Below are 20,498 nucleotides of genomic sequence, written 5' to 3' on the forward strand. Positions count from 1 at the left end.
CGAAGTGTACCAATTGTGTGCGATGTCTTCGACTGCCATGATGAGAGACTTCGCCAGAGTTTGCGTGTCTCCTCCAGCGGAAATTACAGTGGTCTCATAGCTAGCTAAGAATTTCTTTGGGTTTGCCTTTCTGCCGAAAGCTGGAATACGTGGCTTGTAACCTAGTGGTCATGGGTACTGCTGAAGCTCTTTGGACAGGGGCGAAGTTGAGTCGTATGCGTTGGCATTCTCATTTAGCGCTGCGTCCTCAGGGATTGCAAGGTTTTCGTCCCCATTGCGTTCCCTGCGGCCCCCGCTCCATGCAGGGCTCGAATTTCTCTATGTAGTCTGTCTCTTTGGATTTCAGCCTGCCGAATGGCTCGTTGAATTTGATCGGCTCTGTTCCGCGCCACGGCCTGCTGTAACAGCTGGTCCTTTTTGCACTGTAGCTTCATGATATCTTGCTAGTACTGCTCTAGCTTCACGATATCTTGCTAGTACTGCTCTAGCTTCACTGTAGCTTCACGATATCTTGCTAGTACTGCTCTAGCTTCACTGTAGCTTCACGATATCTTGCTAGTACTGCTCTAGCTTCACGATATCTGTAGCTTCGAGTTGTGGCAGCGCCGTCTGGCTGTGGGTTGGGTGTGGATGGCTCCGTGGTCGCCGCCGCTTCTGCGCCACTTGGCAGCAACTACGGATGCCTCCACTGTGTCCGTCGGTATCTTTGACTTCTTTGCTGGCATGATAACCTCGAACAACAACCACGGTGGGCGCCAATGTTGTTCTAGGCCTTAGCCTTCGAACATCGGGTTGAGGAACGAGCTAATCAAGCAACCGAATACCAGTTCGAACAATGGGTGGACAAAACGAAACTCATGTATTCATTATGGAACCGCATGTCTCTCTCTCTCTTTTACAATCCCCGCCAAGGGGGCTATTTCTACAGGCCGGCGGGCAGCCTACGGACAACATTGCCCTTGCAACTACTGCACATTCCAGGAATATTCCCGTCCGCTCTGGACATGTTCGCCATTTTGGAGATAACGCCCGCCCCGGATGGCGCCGGCCCTCTGGCCCCCGACTAGTCCTGCCTTATGCTGCCGACCGAGCGGGCCCCGACGGACCAGGGCTGTCGGCACCTTGTCTAGCGACGGACTCCTCTCACGGGCGAAACCTACAAAGTTAGTCACGCGACCTGACGTCAACTTTTCACCCAAGCGAAAGGCCGACATAGTACCTAACGGGATCGATTTCCCTGGCGAGCGGCGGCTATTCGTACGGGCAAACAGTCCGAGCCACTTCAGCATGCTGACGCGCCACCTATTCGCCCTGGCGAAAGGATCCATCCTCGGATCGTCAGGGCACTCACCTATCGCCCTAGCGAAAAGACCGGTCCGCGTGTAGGTCGAGCGTGGAATCAGCGCGCGAGGCTCTCTCTATTCTCCTTGGCGAAAAGGCGGCGCCGCGCTGCGGAACTCTCCTCCCGCCGCCGTAGTGCATCCATCATTCCGCCAGTGCGAAGTGTTGGCTGCGCCCCTAAGAGAGAGAGAGAGAGAGAGAGGGTAAGGACGCCCGAGCACCGTGGGGGGTGCCCATAGGCTGGGCCTCCCCCCAACAGAAGGCTGTCTCATACACCCGCTGATTTGAGAGCAAATATAAATAAACAAATATGTTTATGTTGTTAATTTGCCTTCTTCATCTACATGCCATGTTTAATGTTGATATGAGCATGAGTAGCTGTATTTATTCTAGAAAAGTTTTGGAATACCTCCTGTGCATTTATATCACATTTTTATATGGCCTTTCTCTGTGTAATATGCTTGTTATATTTGGAATTAGATTATTTAATTTATTTAAATATGTTGGGAGCATGTCACTTATATATGCAATATTACAACATTGATCTGCTTCCAATAAAATTATTATCATAGATACGTCATCCTTATTTTTTTTAAAAAAATCAAAGGGCATATAATGTACCCTCTTTTTTAGTTCGACCTTACAGTGCATATTTGTCTGATGTTTTGCCAGAATTATATTGCCGCTATATAAAACTAAAGTGAAATCGTAGTTGTACATGTGCAATTTTTAAGCCACGGATAAAATAGAAATATAGCATTGTTCCTTTATATTGACTGATAATATATTTAGGTATGACAACAACAAACAAACAAACAAAAAACTGCTCGTCTAGTTTTCACTTACTGCACGTACCATCCTTCCGATCCATTATTTCAGCTGCGATTCTTGTATGACGACCGTGTGAAATTTTGAAATACAGCAGCATGCAGTTGAGACGTACTTCAGCAAGCGCCTGGCCGGAATCCGACGTGTCCGCGGCCAGAATCGTACAGCACCTCGAACGTGCGCTGGTTGACATTGCCAATGATTCCGGTATGGCCATCCGGGGGCCCTGAGACGAACGCGAGGCAGCCGTCGAGCAGAACCCCCGAAGGCACGTCGAGGTCGATCGTGACACCGCCGTCGTACGTGAGGGCAACGGTCGGCACCGTCACGTTGCTGTTGCCGGTGAAGTTGTAGCACGTGTCGAGATCCTCGTCGTTGTTCGGTGGCAAGAGCGGGTACGCGGACATGGCGCTCCGGAAGGCTGTCCGCAGCGCCGAGTAGGCCGTCTCCGGGAGAATCGTGACGACCGTGCCGGAGTCTATGATCATGCCTCCGGAGAACACGGTCGGCTGTATGTCGAGCTGCGTCCCTCCTACGCTGATGCCGGTGAGATTGACCAAGTAAAACGTCGGCTCCTTAGGCACGCTGTGCAGCGGCGTGAACAGGAACCCTGCCGTGTTGTTGCTGGGCGCGCCGAGCGCGAGGAACCCGGTGGTGCTGTTGCCCGCCGGGAGGCAGTACGAGAAGGCGCCGCCGTACGTCTCCGCCGTCTGCGAGACGAGCGACTCTGGCGCGCCGCCGAGCCCGAGGAGGCCGTCGAACAGGTCGAACGTGCCACGCTGGACCAAGCCGCAGCCGAAGCTGAAGTTCTTGACCGAAACCTGTGGGCTCAGCGTCAGCGTCTCCGTGCTGTACACCCCCACTGTGATGTCCCCGTTGCCGTACTGGATCCCGTACTGGCACAGGGAGGTGCCACTGGAGTTGGTGCAGCCATTGGCGTAGGTGTCGGTGTCGAGGTCCCTGCACGCTTTGGAGTCGCACGGGATGGGCGCGTACGAGGACGACGTGCTCGGGTCGAACAGGGGGTCCTTCTGCGGGTAGCACGTGGAGGAGTTGCAGGGCTGGCACTGCACCCACGACAGGTCGCTGCCGGTGTCGATGAGGAGGACCTGCGACACAGCCGGCGTGCCGAAGCCCAGCGTGACGACGTACTCCAGCGAGTCCACGGCGGCGCCCAGGGACGTCGGGATGCTCACGCCCACGTCCGACAGCGTGATCCTGCGCCCTGATGCCTTGCGCAAGATATGGTTCCTGCGAGCGCGGTCCCGGCGAAGCATCTCGGCCCGGGACGGCCTGTTCGTGGCCGCCACCGATGCCGGCGCGCACGGTCCGTGCCGGTGCGCCAGCGGCATGGACGCACGGTTGGGATCAGAAGTCACTGACACGGATAGCACTTCAGAGTTAGTCTGAAACTTTGATTCGTATTCATCAGTAGCATTGCATTGCGTACCTTGTGGTGCCGGTGAGCACGCTGCAGGATTGGATGGCGAAGAGGTGCTTGTTGGCACCAGAACAAAGCCGCGCTCATTGCCTCCAAGTGCAATCAAACAGTAGCTGCATAGAAGGAGGACGCACAGAAGCAGAGGGGAAGAAGCCATGGCGATGCTTTTCGTTGCAAAGTACGTTTCCGTACCGAGGAGCCGGGGCATTATTTATCGGGCAATTTGGCGAACATTTTATTTAGGAGTATCAAACACGGCATCGAATGCCTACAAGCAGGGACGGAGAAAGCTAGACACGATGATATTTTACGTTCGTTCTACAAGCATACGAATGAATGTTCTGCTGTCTAGCTAGCAGGTCTCTCGATATATGCCCACATTTTTGTCCTCTCTACATTGCCGAATGCCTCTGCGTGTCTATGTACGTGCATGTGACATCGTACACATCGTAAACACGGCTCCTTGCTGTAGTTTGCTGGATGTCGATTTCGATTACAACGCTATCTCCATGGCTACTTATTGGCATCTTGGTGCTTACGCCAGCTCAACAGCAAAAGACAGCAGACGGACCCCAAAAACCCATCGCCTAAGACCCTCAGGCGACTGAATTCTAGCATATGTGATAAAAAAAAACACGGATCTCAGTCTTGGTTCGGCCAGAACCGGCGCCGGCGCGCGATCGAAACTCGTTCAAAGGTTCGATTCAAATGGAGAGTAGGTGTTTAGATTTTTCCAATTTCCATTATGAAAAGTCGAAAAGATATGATTCCCCCAGGGTGGTCGACGGATTGGTATTTGTGATAGGAACAAAGAAGTGAAGGAAGGACGATGAGTGGCTAACGCATGAATCCATGCCCTACCACTACATAAAAAACGATTTTTAGCAACGGTTCGATTTTTTTTAGGGTGCGGCTGGTGATGGAGCCGCCCCTACAGTGATGTGCTCGGGTGCCCAGACACCAGCCGCCCCTATAAATGGAACAGCAGGGGCGGCGGTGATATGAGCCGCCCCTACAAATGGGGTTTGATTTGTAGGGGCAGCTCAATCACCAGCCGCCCCTACAAATAGAAACTCCAGGGGCGGCTGGTGATTGAGCCGCCCCTACAAATGCCCCCGTATACATAGCTCTGATTTGTAGGAGCGGCTACCAGCCGCCCCTACAAATGACCCATATATAAAACAGCTGTAGAACCTTCTTCCTCCTCGGGTCACTCACTCCAACCCGTGAAAGAAAGGTGGGGAGGCCTTAGGCACCTCCAAAAAATTGCTCTACTAAGGGGGAAGGTTTTGGTCTTAAATCCTTTGATGGAGAGGTTGTAGAAGGTAAGAAAATGTTATTCTACACTTTTTTTGAAGTTTTAATGGTTGGTTAGTGAGTAATTAGAGTTTTGTTTTTCTCTCTCTTCTATGGTGCTTGAGCTACTTATGAAGCAAATTAGACCCAAGTTTTAAATGTACTAGGGTAAATTAGGGAGGGGAACAAGATCATACCCTTATTTGGTCTATGTTTCTTGATTTTAGTGAACAATTAGTTAGTTTTATGGATGTTTCATGTGCATGTGGATCTAGATCTAGGGTTTGGTTTTTTTATTAATTTCATTTTTGTAAATTTATGTTTGATGAAATTGGACTAGGGTTTGTATGAAAGATATTGGGTAAAATATAATTGTTGCTAATTGTTGTCTTTGAAATTGTTTATTGTAATCAATAAATATGTATTTTAATTATTTATGGATAAATGGGCCATTAATTAATTTTCCTCTACCATGGTGTGTTTGTATGCTTCATGTAATTATATTAGATTTATATTCATATATATCTAAAGTATATACAATTATTCTCAAGTAATTATTACTTTGATTTATTTTTATATATATCTGAATAAGTAGTCCTTTAATGTTTGTTTTGTTGTTGTTGTAAAAGATGGAGTACGGGAACTCTTGGATGTATGGTTCGTTAAGGTTCAAGGCAGGTTTCCGTGAAGAGGTGGATAAATTTATTGAAGCCGCAAAGAAGAATGCAACGACATTGAAAGAGAATAAGGATACAATTATTTGCCCCTGTAAAGATTGCAAGAACCGTATAGCATGGACAGATGTGACTATCATCAGATCGCATGTGATTGTGTGAGGATTTGTTGAGGACTACACAGTATGGATTCATCATGGTGAAATGGTTATTGTTAACGACGAGGATGAGGAGGAATACGACGACAAAACCATAGAATCACTGTCCCAATATTCAGCAGAGCTTGATGCATGAATGGATTTCGAGTTTGGTAATGAACAAGGTGGTGATGCTGGTGGTTGGGATGGTAACGACAAAGGTGGTGCCAATAATGATGGTGGAGCACGTGTCGGGGATGAAGATGATTTGGAGGACATGATTCGAGCCCTTGGACCATAAATTTTACTAAATAGCCCGAAAGGTCTAGAAAATTTGGAAAGTGTTACAAAAGCATCGAAGGAGACTGTGTGTGGTGTTGAAAAGGGATGTCCGACACATTGGACATTGCTACGTTTTGTGCTTGAGCTGCTCATCCTGAAGGCTAAGTACGGCTGGTCAGACTGTAGTTTCAATGATCTATTGCATCTCCTGTCATGGGTGCTACCACAACCAAACTCAGTTCCCGCCAACACATACCAAGCGAAGAAGGTCATAAGTCCATTGACAATGGGGGCTGAAAAAATTCATGCATGCCCCAACCACTGTATACTTTTTCGTGGCGAAACGATCAAGTCACTGGATAAATGTCCCCGGTGTGGGGCCAGCCAGTACAAGAACAATGACCTTTACGGTGTGGACGAACCCTCCACGGGGAAAAAGAGGAATAAGAAGGGTACAAAAAAGGTGGTACAAGAATCTTAGCCCCAAAGGACACTCCATTAGGCAACGATGCAAAGCAGGGAAGAATTCCTACCCTGGTAATGTGGTACCTGCCAGGGACCGACCGCTTGAGACGTATCTTCCTAAACCCTAAAGAAGACGCACTCATGACATGGTGGGATGATGAGCGCAAGGTGGATGATGATAAGATTGCACACCCGGCTGATTGTAGTCAGTGGCAAAGGTTTGATGAGAAGCACAAAGAATTCAGCGATGACCCAAGAAATGTATGGTTTGGCTTGAGCATCGATGGAATGAATCACTTCAATGAGAGGATGAGCGACCACAGCACATGGCCAGTGATCTTGACCATGTATAACATCCCAACATGGTTGTGTTAGAAGAGAAAGTACCTTCTCCTCACTATTCTTATTTCTGACCCTAAACAACCAGGCATTGATATAGACGTGTTCCTCGAGCCTTTGATGCAAGAAATGGAGAGGCTATGGAGGCATGGGGAGCAGATGTACGATGCGTTCCAAAAGGAGGACTTCATATGTAGAGCAATAATATTTGTTACTACCAATGATTACTCCGCGCTGTTTGCTTTGTCTGGACTGATCAAAGGGAAGACAGGATGCTTGGTTTGCTTGGATGGTACTACATGGGTGTACCTGGATGCATCCAAGAAGATAGTTTACCTAAGGAACCGACGCTTCTTAAAGACAAGTCACAAGTACCGCAGCAAATTGTTCTTTAGATTTTATGGCAATGCCCCGGAGATTGAACCCTCTCCGGAGAGACGTCATAACAGAGAACACGTGTACAGAATGGTGAAAAACATACGCGTCGTCTATGGAAAGAAGAATCCGGATGGGACGAACAGAGATAGAAGCACACCTCCTGTCGAAGGCGTACCTTTCAAGAAACAATCGATCTTCTTTTAGTATCTGCCTTATTGGCCGGACTTGGAGGTCCCCCATGCCATTGATGCTATGCACGTGCAGAAGAATGTCTTTGAGAGTCTCATTGCTACCTTGATGGACACAGGCAAGTCAAAGGATGGTCTAAAAGCATGGAAAGACATGGTGCAGCTAAACGTGACACCACAGCTTCACCCGGTACCTGAGGCTAATGGAAAATACACTCTACTAGCGTCGTGCTTCAACCTAACACCAGACGATAAGAGAGCTATATGCACTTTCCTGAGGGGGATCAAAGTCCCGACTGGGTTTTCAGCAAATGTGAAGAAGCTAGTGTCGATGAAGGACTTGTCAATAACACACTGCAAGGCTCACGATTGCCATGTGATGCTGATAGTGTTTCTATCTATTGCAATCAGGGCTATAAAGCCAGAGTTCTTGAAAATGGCCATCACCCGCATGTGCTACTTCTTTTCGAAGATCTCACAGAAGATGATTGGCAAGCAAGAGCTGAGTGACGTACATGAATTTGTGGTGGAGACACAAAACCAACTGGAGATGTGTTTACCTCTTGCTTTTTTTGATATAATGCCACATCTCATGATTCACATGGTTCATCAAATGCAGACGCTAGGCCCTTGCTACTTGCATGAAATGTGGTCCTACGAGCGGTTCATGTCGGTTCTAAGTCGATACGTGCATAATCGAGCATACCCAGAGGGCTCCATGATAGAGGGTTACAGTACTGAAGAAGTCGTCGAGTGCTGTCAAGAGTACCTAAAAGTATAGAAAGGGATTGGTAAACCCGATTCTCGTCACAAGGGTAGGCTGGCTAGGAAGGGCACCAGTGGTAGAAAAGTGTTCATCGACCATGATTACAAAGAGGTGAGTCAGGCGCATTACAGTGTCTTGTAGAGTACACAACTGATGCAACCGTATATTGATGAACACTTGGCTATCATTATGGCAGAGAGAAATGGTCGTTCGGATGACTGGGTCATGAAACAACACAAGCAATGACTAACTACATGGTTGAAGGACCAAAACATACCGCCTGGAGAAACCATAGACTCTATTACCATCGGTAGGTTGGCGGAGGGGCCATCGGGACAAGTGACATCTTGGAATGCTTATGACATCAATGGGTATACGTACTATACCCACGCAAAGGATAGTAAATATGTGAACCAAAACAGCGGCGTTCAAATAGAGGCTCTCGATGGATTAGGGCAAAAGATCCAATACTTTGGCATCATTGAAGAGATATGGGAACTTGACTATGGAAGGGATATAACGGTGGCCCTGTTTTGATGCCGCTGGATCAAACAACACCAACTGAACGAGATCGGATTGAGAGTCCTGGACCTCGATAATCTAGGCTACCAAGATGATCCTTGGGTGCTCGCTTCACGTGTCGCACAAGTTTTCTATATGTCTGACCCACAAAGTAACCTCCCCCCAAAGAAGAAGACAAAGCACGTGGTTGCCTCCGGAAAACAGCACATTATTGGAGTTGATGGCGTGGACGATGTTAAAGCTTATAATAACTACGATGAGATGCCGCTATTCACAGACTTTCCTAAGAAGATCAGTATTGTAGAAAAGAATCTCCACAAAGACATAATAACATGGGACCGAAAAGGTGTCAAGGGGAAAGTCGTTACAGCGGGCTAGCTAGTTGTTGAACGTGGAGTGTTTGTGTAAGTGTGTGTTTATAAGACTTCATTTATGCATGCGTGTGAGACTATATATTTATGTACGTGTGTAAGACTACATATTTTTATATGTGTGTGAGACTATATTTTTTGCATGTGTGTGAGACTACCCTTTACAATATTCAGATGACTCTATTTGAACATCCACTCTATTACTACTAAAACTTTATGAAATCACTTAACACTTTATGAAATAAAGAAATAACCAAAATAAAAGTAGAGATCTTGATGAGTTATACAACTTTTATATTCATCACCTTTATAATTGAAATCATTTAGTGTTTGAAAATCAGGTTTGAAGCTGTCATTTTTTGAAATTTAAAATTTGAATTATTCAAAATTAGTGACAAAGATAGATGACTAATACTTTGTCATATGAAGAAGTGACCAAAATAAAAGTTTTAGATAGTGAGGAGTTCAACAACTTTTATGTTCATGACTTTTATTGTTGAAATCATTTAAGGTTTCAAAATCTTGTTTGAAGTTGCCATTTAGTGAAATTCAAAATTTCAACTGTTCAAATTTGGTCAAATGAAAATATGATCAAAATAAAAGTTGTACATATTGATGAGTTCTACAACTTTGGTATTCATTGGTTTTTCATCTGAAATCATTTACTCTTTCAAAATATTGTTTCAAATTAAAATTATTTGAATTTCAAAATTTGAATCATTCAAACAAAGTCACATGACAAGATGACCAAAATAAAACTTATACATGTTGATGAGTTATACAACTTTTATGTTTACAATATTTTCATTTTATTTCATTTAATGTCATAAAATTATAGTCGAAGTTTTAAATTTCAAATTTTTAATTTTTGTTTTTTTTGTTTTCTATATTGTTTTGACTAAAATTGTTTATATATATATTTCTTCATATATATAATAATACAAAATATTATATTTGTGCATATACATAATTTTTTTATATTACTTTGTGTTTTTATGATATAAAAAATATAGAAATTACAATTTAAAAAAATGGAAAATATTTGTAGGGGCGGCTGGATCAGGAACCGCACCTATAAATGCATTTGTAGGGGCGGCTGGATCAGGAACCGCACCTACAAATGCATTTGTAGGGGCGGCTGGATCAGGAACCGCACCTACAAATGCATTTGTAGGGGCAGCTGGATCAGGAACCGCCCCTACAAATGGTACCGAGTATAAAATGGAGGGCGCACGGGAGTCATCTAGTCTGGGCGCTGTCTTCTTCCTCCGACACCGTCAGGCTGCCCCGCGTGCCTAGGCTTTCCGCCGCCGGTCCCGTGCCCGCGCCCGCCCACACCAGCCCCCAGCACTCGGCGTCCCGCACCCAGCCCCCGACGCCCGCCCCCGCGCGCCGACGACGCAGGCTCCCGGCGCCCCGCGCCCGGCCCCCGGCGTCCCGCCCCCGCACGCCAACGATGCAGGCTCCCAGCGCCCCGCGCCCGGCGCGACCGTGAGGGGAGGGTTTCTTCTTCGACAGCTTCTCACCCTCCCGTAGCCGCCGCCCCCAAGTCACCCCGCCTGTCCCTCCCCCTCCCCCAACTCCTCCTTGACGGCTGCTCACCTCGCCGCCGAAGTCGATGGAGGCCTGAAGCGAGCGCTCGAGCTGGATCTGCGACCTCATCCGAGCAAGGGCGCGCCTGGCAGGAGACGTCAAGATCGACGATGAACTGGGTTCGTCTCGGACGGCGCGAGCGAGGACGATCTAGTGAGGTACGGATCGGCGGTGAAGAGGCCTGGTCCACGGCTAAACACAGAGGTAAGCTTTGTGCGATGTTCCGTGTCTCACAATTTCTTAGTCAAACTTCTCTATTGCAATACCCACAGTAGCTAAGCTAGTTAATGATATGAATCAACCTGTGTTAGGTGCTTGTTAGATGAACCAAACGGATCTTGTTCATCCAAGCCGGTATTTTTGATCGAGTACATAGTAGTAATACTTTGAGACTTGAGAGTAGGGCCTGAACCAAATGATATGTATTTTAGTTTCAGACCTTTGATGGAGAGATTTTTTTACAATGGTAAAGATCTCTGAGATTTGTGTTCAGCTTCTAAATTCACATATGTTTCATAAGAAACTAAAGCCTACAGTAGGTAGGTTACAAAATTGATGTTAAACGAGGAAAAATGAAAATGTTGTTAAAAATCTGAGATTTGTGTTCAGCTTCTAAATTCACATATATTAAGATGGGTTCTTGCTGTGAAAAATGAATAGAAAAGAAAACTGGACTGAGAGGCTTTGGCGTGAACTGTCATTTGACAGTAAATCAAGCCTGTAGCATTTGACAGTAAATCAAGCCTGCAGCAATTGGTTAAGACAGAAGCCATTTAATTTGGTGCCAATGAACAATCATGTCTTCAGACAGAAGGCATTTAATTTCCTGCCGATGAACAATCTGTTTATAGTTCCAAAGACATTAGCTGATGCAATTTTTTTTGTTACCCCTTCCCAGCACCATGCTTTTTTTTTGCTGACTCCTCCACAGCTGACTACTACAATATCTTTCTTATTTAGTTCAGTGACACTATACTGACACCAAAGGGTAGCAGCAAAACTGGAAATAAAGAGAATTGTAGATGTGCATTTCGAACAGGGTGCATATACACTTCAGATAAGGTTAATTTTGCTAGAACAAAAAAAATGGAAGAAGTACTAAATAAATCGATGCGTAGTGGAGTGCGGATGTGTAGCGGAGTACTAAATATTTTTTAGGCTCCCAAATTTGAATAGTCTCTTCTGGGTTCGGTTTGCCTTAACAGCTGATCATTATCTCGAATGTAGTGATCACCAGTTTGCGAAGAGCTATGGTGCATTTAGAAATCATGAACTGCATATTAGGCGTCCTTTAAATGGCTAAATCACTACAATCTATTTGTTCCCTGGTATGCTTTTTTTCGGCATATATGCAGGAGCCACACATGTTCTTATTAAGAAAAAGAATTTAGCTCCCAATACAAGCCGACCCTGGTTGGTTTTCTGTTACATTCAGAAGAGAAAAAAATGACCCAAAGCTGCCTAAATAGATGCCCTAGACTCCTCTAGTGCCTTAACCCGAAGCCATGCCCAATAGCCAGGCTTCCTCTGAAATTTCTCTGCGAGTCAATGCAATGTATGGGGTTCCTGTTATGCTGGTACTATGCATTCTTTGCTGAAAAAAACTTATGTCACTGGTATTCAGCAGAATGTGGTTTTGAATGTGAGTGTCTGTTCTAACAATATTGCCTTTTGTCATGATTTGTCCTTTTGGGTTTTAGTGTGGCTTGTACAGTTGATGATTACACTCTGACCATGTTCAGTGATTTTTTTTGGTGTTGGGCAATGCTCTTACATACTGAAGTGTTTGAAAAATAAGTGGCAATAATGATTATAGATATGTTAATCCATTACAGTTCATCTTTATCGGTTAGTTTACACTCTGATGCTCTTCTTTCATTGTATGCTTGCAGCCTTGCACTTATTTGTTTAATTAGTGGAACTTCGATTCATCCAGTTTCATTTTTATGGGAATAAATATCTGCTGAGTAGAAATAATCCTTGCATTTATATTATTCTTCTTACATTGTCATTTGTCAGTATTATGATGATCCTCAAGTTTTAGTAAAAATTAAAAATACAATATTGTGGCCGGTGGCTACTAATCTTCTCTATACTTGCTGTCTTCTCTGTACTCCTCTTCTACTACTACTCTCCTCTACTCCACTCTACTCCTCTCCTCTCCTAAGCAGCTGTTGCTTTTTTTGCTACTTCTACTACTTCCCTACTACTACTGTCTACTACTTCTGATTGTCCGATCTGCTTATCAAGTTCGGAAGATATTAAGCATATGATTTTCTTACATTGTCATGTTGCTTTTTCTAGGAAGCAACACCTGCTTTTTTTTTACCAAATCTCCCCTCTCCTCTATTTGTTGCCACCTTTCCTATCCTCTATGTTTTGGAAGCAGCACCTGCTTTTTTTTTGCCAAATCTCCCTTCTCCTCTCCTCTCCTTTGTTTTGCCGATGATGAAATTGTCAAAGTCCATATATTATATGGAATATGAGCTGATGATCAAGAACTGGTGAGGAACTTGGCATCATTAGCAGCCGCCCCTACATTACCTTCTCCTCTCTTCTCTGTTATGATGCCTTGATGCTCCAAGTTCATGATCAAATGATGATTGACATGTTTCTGAGGCCTCTACTACTGCTACTACTCGTTTTTTTATATATTGTTGTTTTATAGGATTACTTTGGTTTATAGACCTTTTTTATTTCTTATACCTTCTCGCGTACTTAAAGCACACTTTCTTGCATCTATTAGAACAAAGCGCGAAATAATGTCACGGACACCAGACAGTGCAGCCCGATGCCCCGAGCCTGATGAGTAGCCAACCCTTGAGGAGCAAGCACTAGAGGACCAGGTTACTCAGGAACAGTTCGATAACGAGGTAGAAAAGGATCTAGAAGTGATGCTTACTCAGGAGCAGTGTGACGAGGAGGAAGGCCCCGAAGGAGAGGCTGCTGAAGGCGAAGAAGAAGAGGATGATGATGATGATGTCTCAGAAGAGGGATATGAAAGTCCCGAGGATCCTTTCCCACGTGAAGCCAGAAGGAGGCCAACGGAGGAAGATTTGGACAAGGATTTTGACCCGAACGAGAAGGTAGGAAAAAAGCCTTAGCTTGTAAATTTTACTAAAGCTTTGGCTGTGTTACCTCTGCTAACACTTTGACCTGTCGTATATATAGGTCCCTTCTGAAACTCAGAAAAGACGACATCGATGTCCGCGACATCTCGCTGGACAAGATGGAGTAGAGGAAAGGAGAGCAGAGGCAACAGCCACAGAGACGGATCACGATGCCTCTGCTCCACAAACTCAAGACACAACCATGACTACCAAGCCTAAGAGGAAATGAGGGGATAAAAAAGGAAATCTATATCCAGATAAGGCATGCTATATGATAACGAAGGTCGGGCCAGCAGGGGAGATCCTTGAGCCGAAGGAATTAAGAGGAAAATTCTGTAATGCGATCGGGGCCCTAGTAAGAGATAAATTAAACCCAGCAATCCCTAACTAGAAAGAGGTACCAGAGAACACAAAGAATGCACTATGGGATAGGCAGCTGAAGGTCAATTTTAGATTTCCAGAGGGTAAGCACGAATTGGTAAAAAAATGCTATCAGGATGATGGGAGAGTCATTCCAACGTTGGAGGTCGGAGCTCAACATGAAGTATATCCAAAAGGGGTTAACTCCCTTCAACGAGTTCGGCAAAATAACTCCTAGTCAATGGGAGGAGCTCGTAGCTCAGAAGACTTCACCGGAGGCATTGGAGCTCAGTGCCTGTAACACCAAGCTGGCGAAGAAGAACAAACACCACCATCATCTAGGCCCCGGTGGCTACTATGCCAAGGAAGAGCAGTTTAGGAAGATGGACGAAGAGGCCGCAGCTGCTGGGAATATCGATGTGATGAATTTGAAGGTACGCTCAAGGAACTGGATATATGCGAGGAGTACAGAATCATCTGGCAGTAATCTTAAGTTTGATAAGCCGGAGACCCAAGAGGCGGTATCAAGGATACTAAAATATGCTGAAGACAAGGAGAAGGGCTCATTCAATCCTTCTAGAGAGAGGGACGAGCTTAGCCTTGGCTTGGGAAACAAGGAGCACACAGGCCACACCAGGGGGCTCTAGTTGTGAAGGCGCTGGAGGAGCAAGGACTGTCTATGGAGCCACGGATATTTGTGACGCCGCCGAGAGAACTGGCATTAGTTGGTAGCCCTCCAAAAGATCCTAGCAGCCAAGGTTCCACTGCAGCCACAACCCAGTCGATCGCATACAGGAACCAACTAGTTGCACCTTGGTGTTTCTCAGCGGCCGGAAGAACACTGTGATGGAGGTGGCAATGGGTGTGGCACATCCTCCCGGTGGCTTACACCACAATAATAAGATACCGTCGGACTACACTAGGGTCGAGGTGCATACAGTGAAGCCCGAGTTCATGCAGTGAAGGATAGACTACGCAACTCCCGAGGGGCTGGTGTTACTCGGAGACGTTATGGGGCAGTTCGTCCTCTGGCACAAATGGGACATTATATTGATTGCTTCTTCGCCGCCTCCCCCTCTCCCAAATTTGGAGCGAGTTGTTGAGGCCGGGGAGATATTTTCACCGTCTCGTGACCCCCACATTCCTGAGATGCCACATTCTTCCCCGCCTCCTAGCGAGCATGTGCCTGATGAGATGCCACAACCTTCTCCAGCTCGTATCGAGCAAGTGCATCATGAGATACCAAAGTCTTCTCAACAAGCACAGTCGATACATGAACAACGAGTGCCTCCTGAAGAAGCTGCAGCACAAGAAGATGAGGACGTGCCTGAATGGAAACTTCAAAAGAAGCATCCAATCACCATAAGGCCAGTTTATGTTCTGATCAAAGACGTCTTGTCAGTGTCCAAGTGTTATTCCCATGACCAGTTCAAGCCTGAGAACCAAGTTAAAAAAGTCCCATCATGGGGTTTGGAGGAGGCCATCACTAGCAAACTCCACCAAATTGCAAAGCAGTATCCAAATGTTGATGCCATCAAATGGTCAAAGGATTGCCCAAAAACATATGAAAGAGGCAAGCCCTTCCTACCAAACTAGGACATCCAGTGCCTACCACTTGGAATGAGAAGGTTCCATGATTGGTACTTGCATGCTCTCCCAACGAGCATAGATATCATACAAGCATGCTTCCCCACCGGCACATTTGGAAGCCCAGCGGGAAAATTGTCTTTGACTTCAATGACATGCAAACATGCTTTCACCTGGGAGAAATGGAGATGAATCTAATTCGCACGTGGTGCCTGTAAGTCCTTGTCCTCCCGATATGATATGAATATAATCTTTGAATTTTGTTGTAACTAACCCACGCCGTGATTTGTAGAATGCAAGTGCACATTGTCAAACAAATGCGAAGTGTGAAAGTTGGGTATGTGGACCCTCAAGCTATAGCCCAAACAAATTTTAATTACCCTAAATGGTGGACACTGGATGCCAAAGAGCTAGCTGCTACAAAGACTCTTTGGGAGAAAGAGCACATTCGTACGGCGAAACTAAGGAAAGAGTCCCTTAAGGTTGCGGCATGCATTGCCCTGGCTTTCAAAAATCTCCAACAACACTCTACTATATGGCTACCATACAACTTCGAGTAAGCTCAACTCTATACTTAAAGCTTTGTTCGATATATTTTATTCGATGCAAAAGAGCTTATCTAGTTCTATGATTAAATCCATGTAGCAACCACTAGATTTGTATAGCCGTCGATGTCGGGAGGAGCATGGCATGGGTCTTTGATTCATTAGATAAGGACACGGTGACATACAAAGACTTCATATCGATTCTCAAGACGTATACATATCGACAATCCTCATTAGCTTATATGTTTGTATACATACTTGTAACGTTCACTTTTGGATACTAACAAGTTGTATTTGCTAAAATAATTCGAACATGGCATTTATGTTCTATGTCACTAATCATCATGGAAGGCATGATCCAGCAAGGAAGGAAAAGCTGGCTATAAAAACACTATGTGCGGTAAGTGTAACTTACTTCTTCGGTACTCCGTTACATGGCTGTCAAAAGCATTACTTAACATTTTCATATGCAAAACACACAGTGCCCCAAGCAGAAGCCTGGGAGTGTACATTGTGGATACTATATATGTTCTATAATGAGTAACACCGGTGCCTACAGGAGACACCCCTTAAGGGTAAGTTTGAACCTCTTCACCCGTAGTATAAAAACTTCATAAATGGTATGAAATACTAAACCGAAACTTGTTCTCTTGTAGTGGAGAGAAGAGAAAGGAATGAAAAGAGACCCATACAAGGATGACCAACTCTTAGAGCTCGTCGGCAACCTTTGCAACTTCATATTGGACCAGATTGTACACGTCAGAGGCGCCTACCATGACCGAGAGTCTGAGTTAGGTACAAATCATCAGTACCAACACCTTCGTGAGACTGAAAGGCTAGCTCTAGGACGTTGATAACAATGTGTATGGAATTTGTATATTTAATGATGGATTGTATATATTCTTGTGAATTGGACTTGTAATTGTAGTTTATTGAATACTCTTGTGCTTGTAGTCGCGGTCGTGGGGCGTTCGGCAACGCAAACGCTGGTCGTGGGGAGTTCGGCAACGCAAACGCGGTTCGGAACATTGGTCGCGGGGCGTTTGGCAACGCGAATGCGGTTTGGAATGTTCGTCGCGGGGCGTTCGGCAAAGCGAATGCAGTTCGGAACGTTGGTCGTGGGACGTTCGGCAACACGATTTTGAATTGTAAATTTGAATTTTTTGGCGGGAAAATGTACTGTAGGGGCGGTTCTAGATTGAACCGCCCCTACAAATACCTGTTTGTAGGGGCGGCTGGTACTACAGCCGCCCCTACAAATCGATTTGTAGGGGCGGCTGGTAATACGAGCCGCCCCTACAAATCGATTTGTAGGGGCAGCCTAGGAACCGCCCCTACAAATGTATGATTTATAGAGACCCTTGCGTAGGGGCGGCTGGGCAAACCGCCCCTACAAAGGGTTACCAGCCGCCCCTAGAAATGCTTCTTGTAGTAGTGTACGCGGCATGGTTTTGTGCGTACGATCAATACAAATCATGTCAAAATTGTAGAAATAAAACTTAGACTAGCAGGATCTTAACTTAGCCTAAACATGATCACTAATTCATCTTGATGCAGAAACTAATCTTAGATACTAACCAGAGCCTGTGAACGCCATCTGTGTCACTGGAGATGCGATGAAGTTGATGTAGGTGAAGTAGATGTTAGTCTTCACCAGATCGGGGCTTGATGCTCCCAATTGGTGAAGAACACGACGTAGATCTTGCAATACCTGGATGGACTTGGGTAGACGGTCTTCCTGAACCCTTCGGCAGCTAATCGATCGGTTATGCGAATAGTCACGTGGTTTCGATAGATAGTGACGCCAGGGGTGCCTCTCTTATTTATAATCGCGCTGTGGGCCAGGGGAATGAATCCTCAGAATTCTAAGGGTTGCCGCCGAATCACGACAGTTCTTATTTAGTTGGAAATAAATGACGAGTGGGTATACCAAAAGCTTAACGCTTAATTAATCTCGTATTTAAGTTCGGGATTAGCCGAACCGATCACATTCTAACATTCTCCCACTTGATCGAACGGCTAATGCACTTATGCAACTGATGTTCGTTTTACACTTATGTTCACACTCAGTACTACAGCAAAGACCAGACCAATGCGTCGTCAGTAGCATTAATCGCCACTAGGACCCTATTACTCATAGTTCACCGCAATGCTCTAAGTGTATGATTCAGATAGGTTGGTCCAATCCAAGTGATAGAGCTAGGTGGCACTCATGGATGGAGATGGCCACATGAAATGATGATCAAGTGCTCCAACTTGGAAAAGAAGAAAGAGAAAAACAAAACCCTATGGAGATCAAGGCAAAGGTATAAATAGGGATTTTGTTTTGCCAGTCAAGACACTATAGAGAGTGTGCCCATGTTTAGGATAGATGGCCATACTATTAGGAGGGGAGCTCTATTAGACAACTCGGTCATCTAGTGCCACTATGCGTTGGACTTCATGCATTGCTTTTATGCCTAGTGCACAATTGGTGAGAAGTGATAAACCTTTAGAAAATGATTATGAAAATGCTAACACACTTGCACGTGACAGTGGAACACTTGAGGTGTTAGCACATTTGCAAAAGTGAAGAAAAGTGGCAAAGTTAGGCTCAAGGTGCTGCTCCTAGGGGCACCGGACAAGGAGTCCGGGTCACCACCGCCCCTAGGGTGGTGATAGGCTATCTTGGTCCCGAGTAGTGTGTTGAAGGACGGTCACCACCCTGACCAGTGTACACCACCATGGGTAGGGCCGTGCACTGCCAAGGGATGTCTGGTGCCACCGCCGTGTTTCTCTAGAGAGGAGGGGTTTCGGTGTTGGGCACCCCGCGGGCACCGCCCTGCCTGTCCGGTGCCACCACCCCTTTTATCCAGAGGAGGAGGAAAACATGATGGGGGCACCGCCGCCTCTATGTTCGATGACCCTAGCCATTGGAGTTCAATTGTTGGGGCACCACCCCCCATGTCCGGTGCCACACCGATATGTCCGTTGCCCACGCAGAAAGTGATTCCAAGGGGTAACGGCTCTATTTTGAGGTGGGGGTTATAAATAGCCCCCTTGGCCGGCTATGGCCACTCTCTTGGACCCCAAAGTGCTGAGATTTCATATTGTGAGCAAGCAAACACACTCCACTCACTTCTACACTCGAGTTCATCATTTTGTGTGAGATTGGAGAGCCTCTAGTGCGTTGCATTATGGTTTTGCATCTTGTGGCACTAGTTGACCAATTTGGGATGATGGAATTCTTGTTACTCTTGGTGTTTGCCGATACCTAGATGTCCCGGTCATTGGAGGATCGTTGAGCGGCTATCGATGATTGTTGCCAGCTTCGATTGTGGTGATTGTGAGGGGTTCTTATGTCTTCCCCGTGGGATATCACGAAAGGCAACTTCAGTGGATTGCTCATAGCTTGTGGGTCCTCATTGTGTGTTGGTTGTGCTGCATCCGATTGTGGGTTAGGCGTGTGATGTCTATTAGTGCGTGAACCACCAAGTGAATGAATCGCTACAACGGGACTAGCTTGCCGGCAAGCAAGTGAACCTTGGAAGAAAAATCATTGTGTCAATTGGTATTCATTGTGATTGATTTTTCGCTTGCCCGGTGTTGACGGTAGTTAACAACCATTATAAACCATCAATATAACTTGTATAAGGGCATGAAAATAATCATCAACATAGGTTTAGGGGTTTAATCTAACAAAGTCCATGAGTTTTGGTGAATCTGTGTTTTCAGCAGGGTTTATTCAGAAATCCATCAAGGTGGACCTATATGTCAGAATTAATCATAATTATCCGAGACAAAAATAGTTCCAGAAGGTTCCAGAGGACACCAGAGGACTCGACAGAGAAGAAGACTGTGAGAGGCAGCCAGGTTGGGCCGGCCGGCACCACCTACAGGTCGGCCAGCCCATGGGCCCACCTATCAGTCCCCTCGTTGCTATGTCGGTTCTCCACCGCCTTAGGGTTTGCATCTACGTCATTCTTTTAGGTTAGTTTGATCCGAGGGCTCAGAATTGATGCTCCGCCCTATATATACCAGCCCCTATCCCCTCCCTCAGGCATAAGTCAATTGAGAGGGCAGAAACCCTAATCATCCTTAGAGCTCCACCATATTCTAGGACATAGCTAGTTAGGCTAGATCTAGAGGGAGGCAACCTTCGCTTATTCCTGATCCTGTACAGAGCGTGGCATGGTATAGCCCCTTTTACCCTCTTTTGTATCTTTCATTATTCATATGTTTGTTATAATTGATTCGACATTGTTCTTAATATTATTCATGTTCCTAGTTATCATG

General features: G+C 45.7%; 1 protein-coding gene across 1 annotated transcript; it reads right to left on the reverse strand.

Moving 5' to 3' along the window:
• Positions 1–2,147: 2,147 nt before the first annotated feature.
• Positions 2,148–3,721, reverse strand: LOC136519556 (aspartyl protease family protein At5g10770-like). Its single transcript, XM_066512942.1, has 2 exons — positions 3,620–3,721; positions 2,148–3,547 (listed from the first exon to the last, which is right to left on the reverse strand). Exon 2 carries the CDS (start codon positions 3,519–3,521, stop codon positions 2,286–2,288), a length of 1,236 nt encoding a protein of 411 aa, XP_066369039.1. The 5' UTR covers positions 3,522–3,547; positions 3,620–3,721; the 3' UTR covers positions 2,148–2,285.
• Positions 3,722–20,498: the final 16,777 nt, after the last annotated feature.

Source organism: Miscanthus floridulus, chromosome 18 (genome assembly GCF_019320115.1).
Source record: "Miscanthus floridulus cultivar M001 chromosome 18, ASM1932011v1, whole genome shotgun sequence".
Lineage (NCBI taxonomy): Eukaryota > Viridiplantae > Streptophyta > Magnoliopsida > Poales > Poaceae > Miscanthus > Miscanthus floridulus.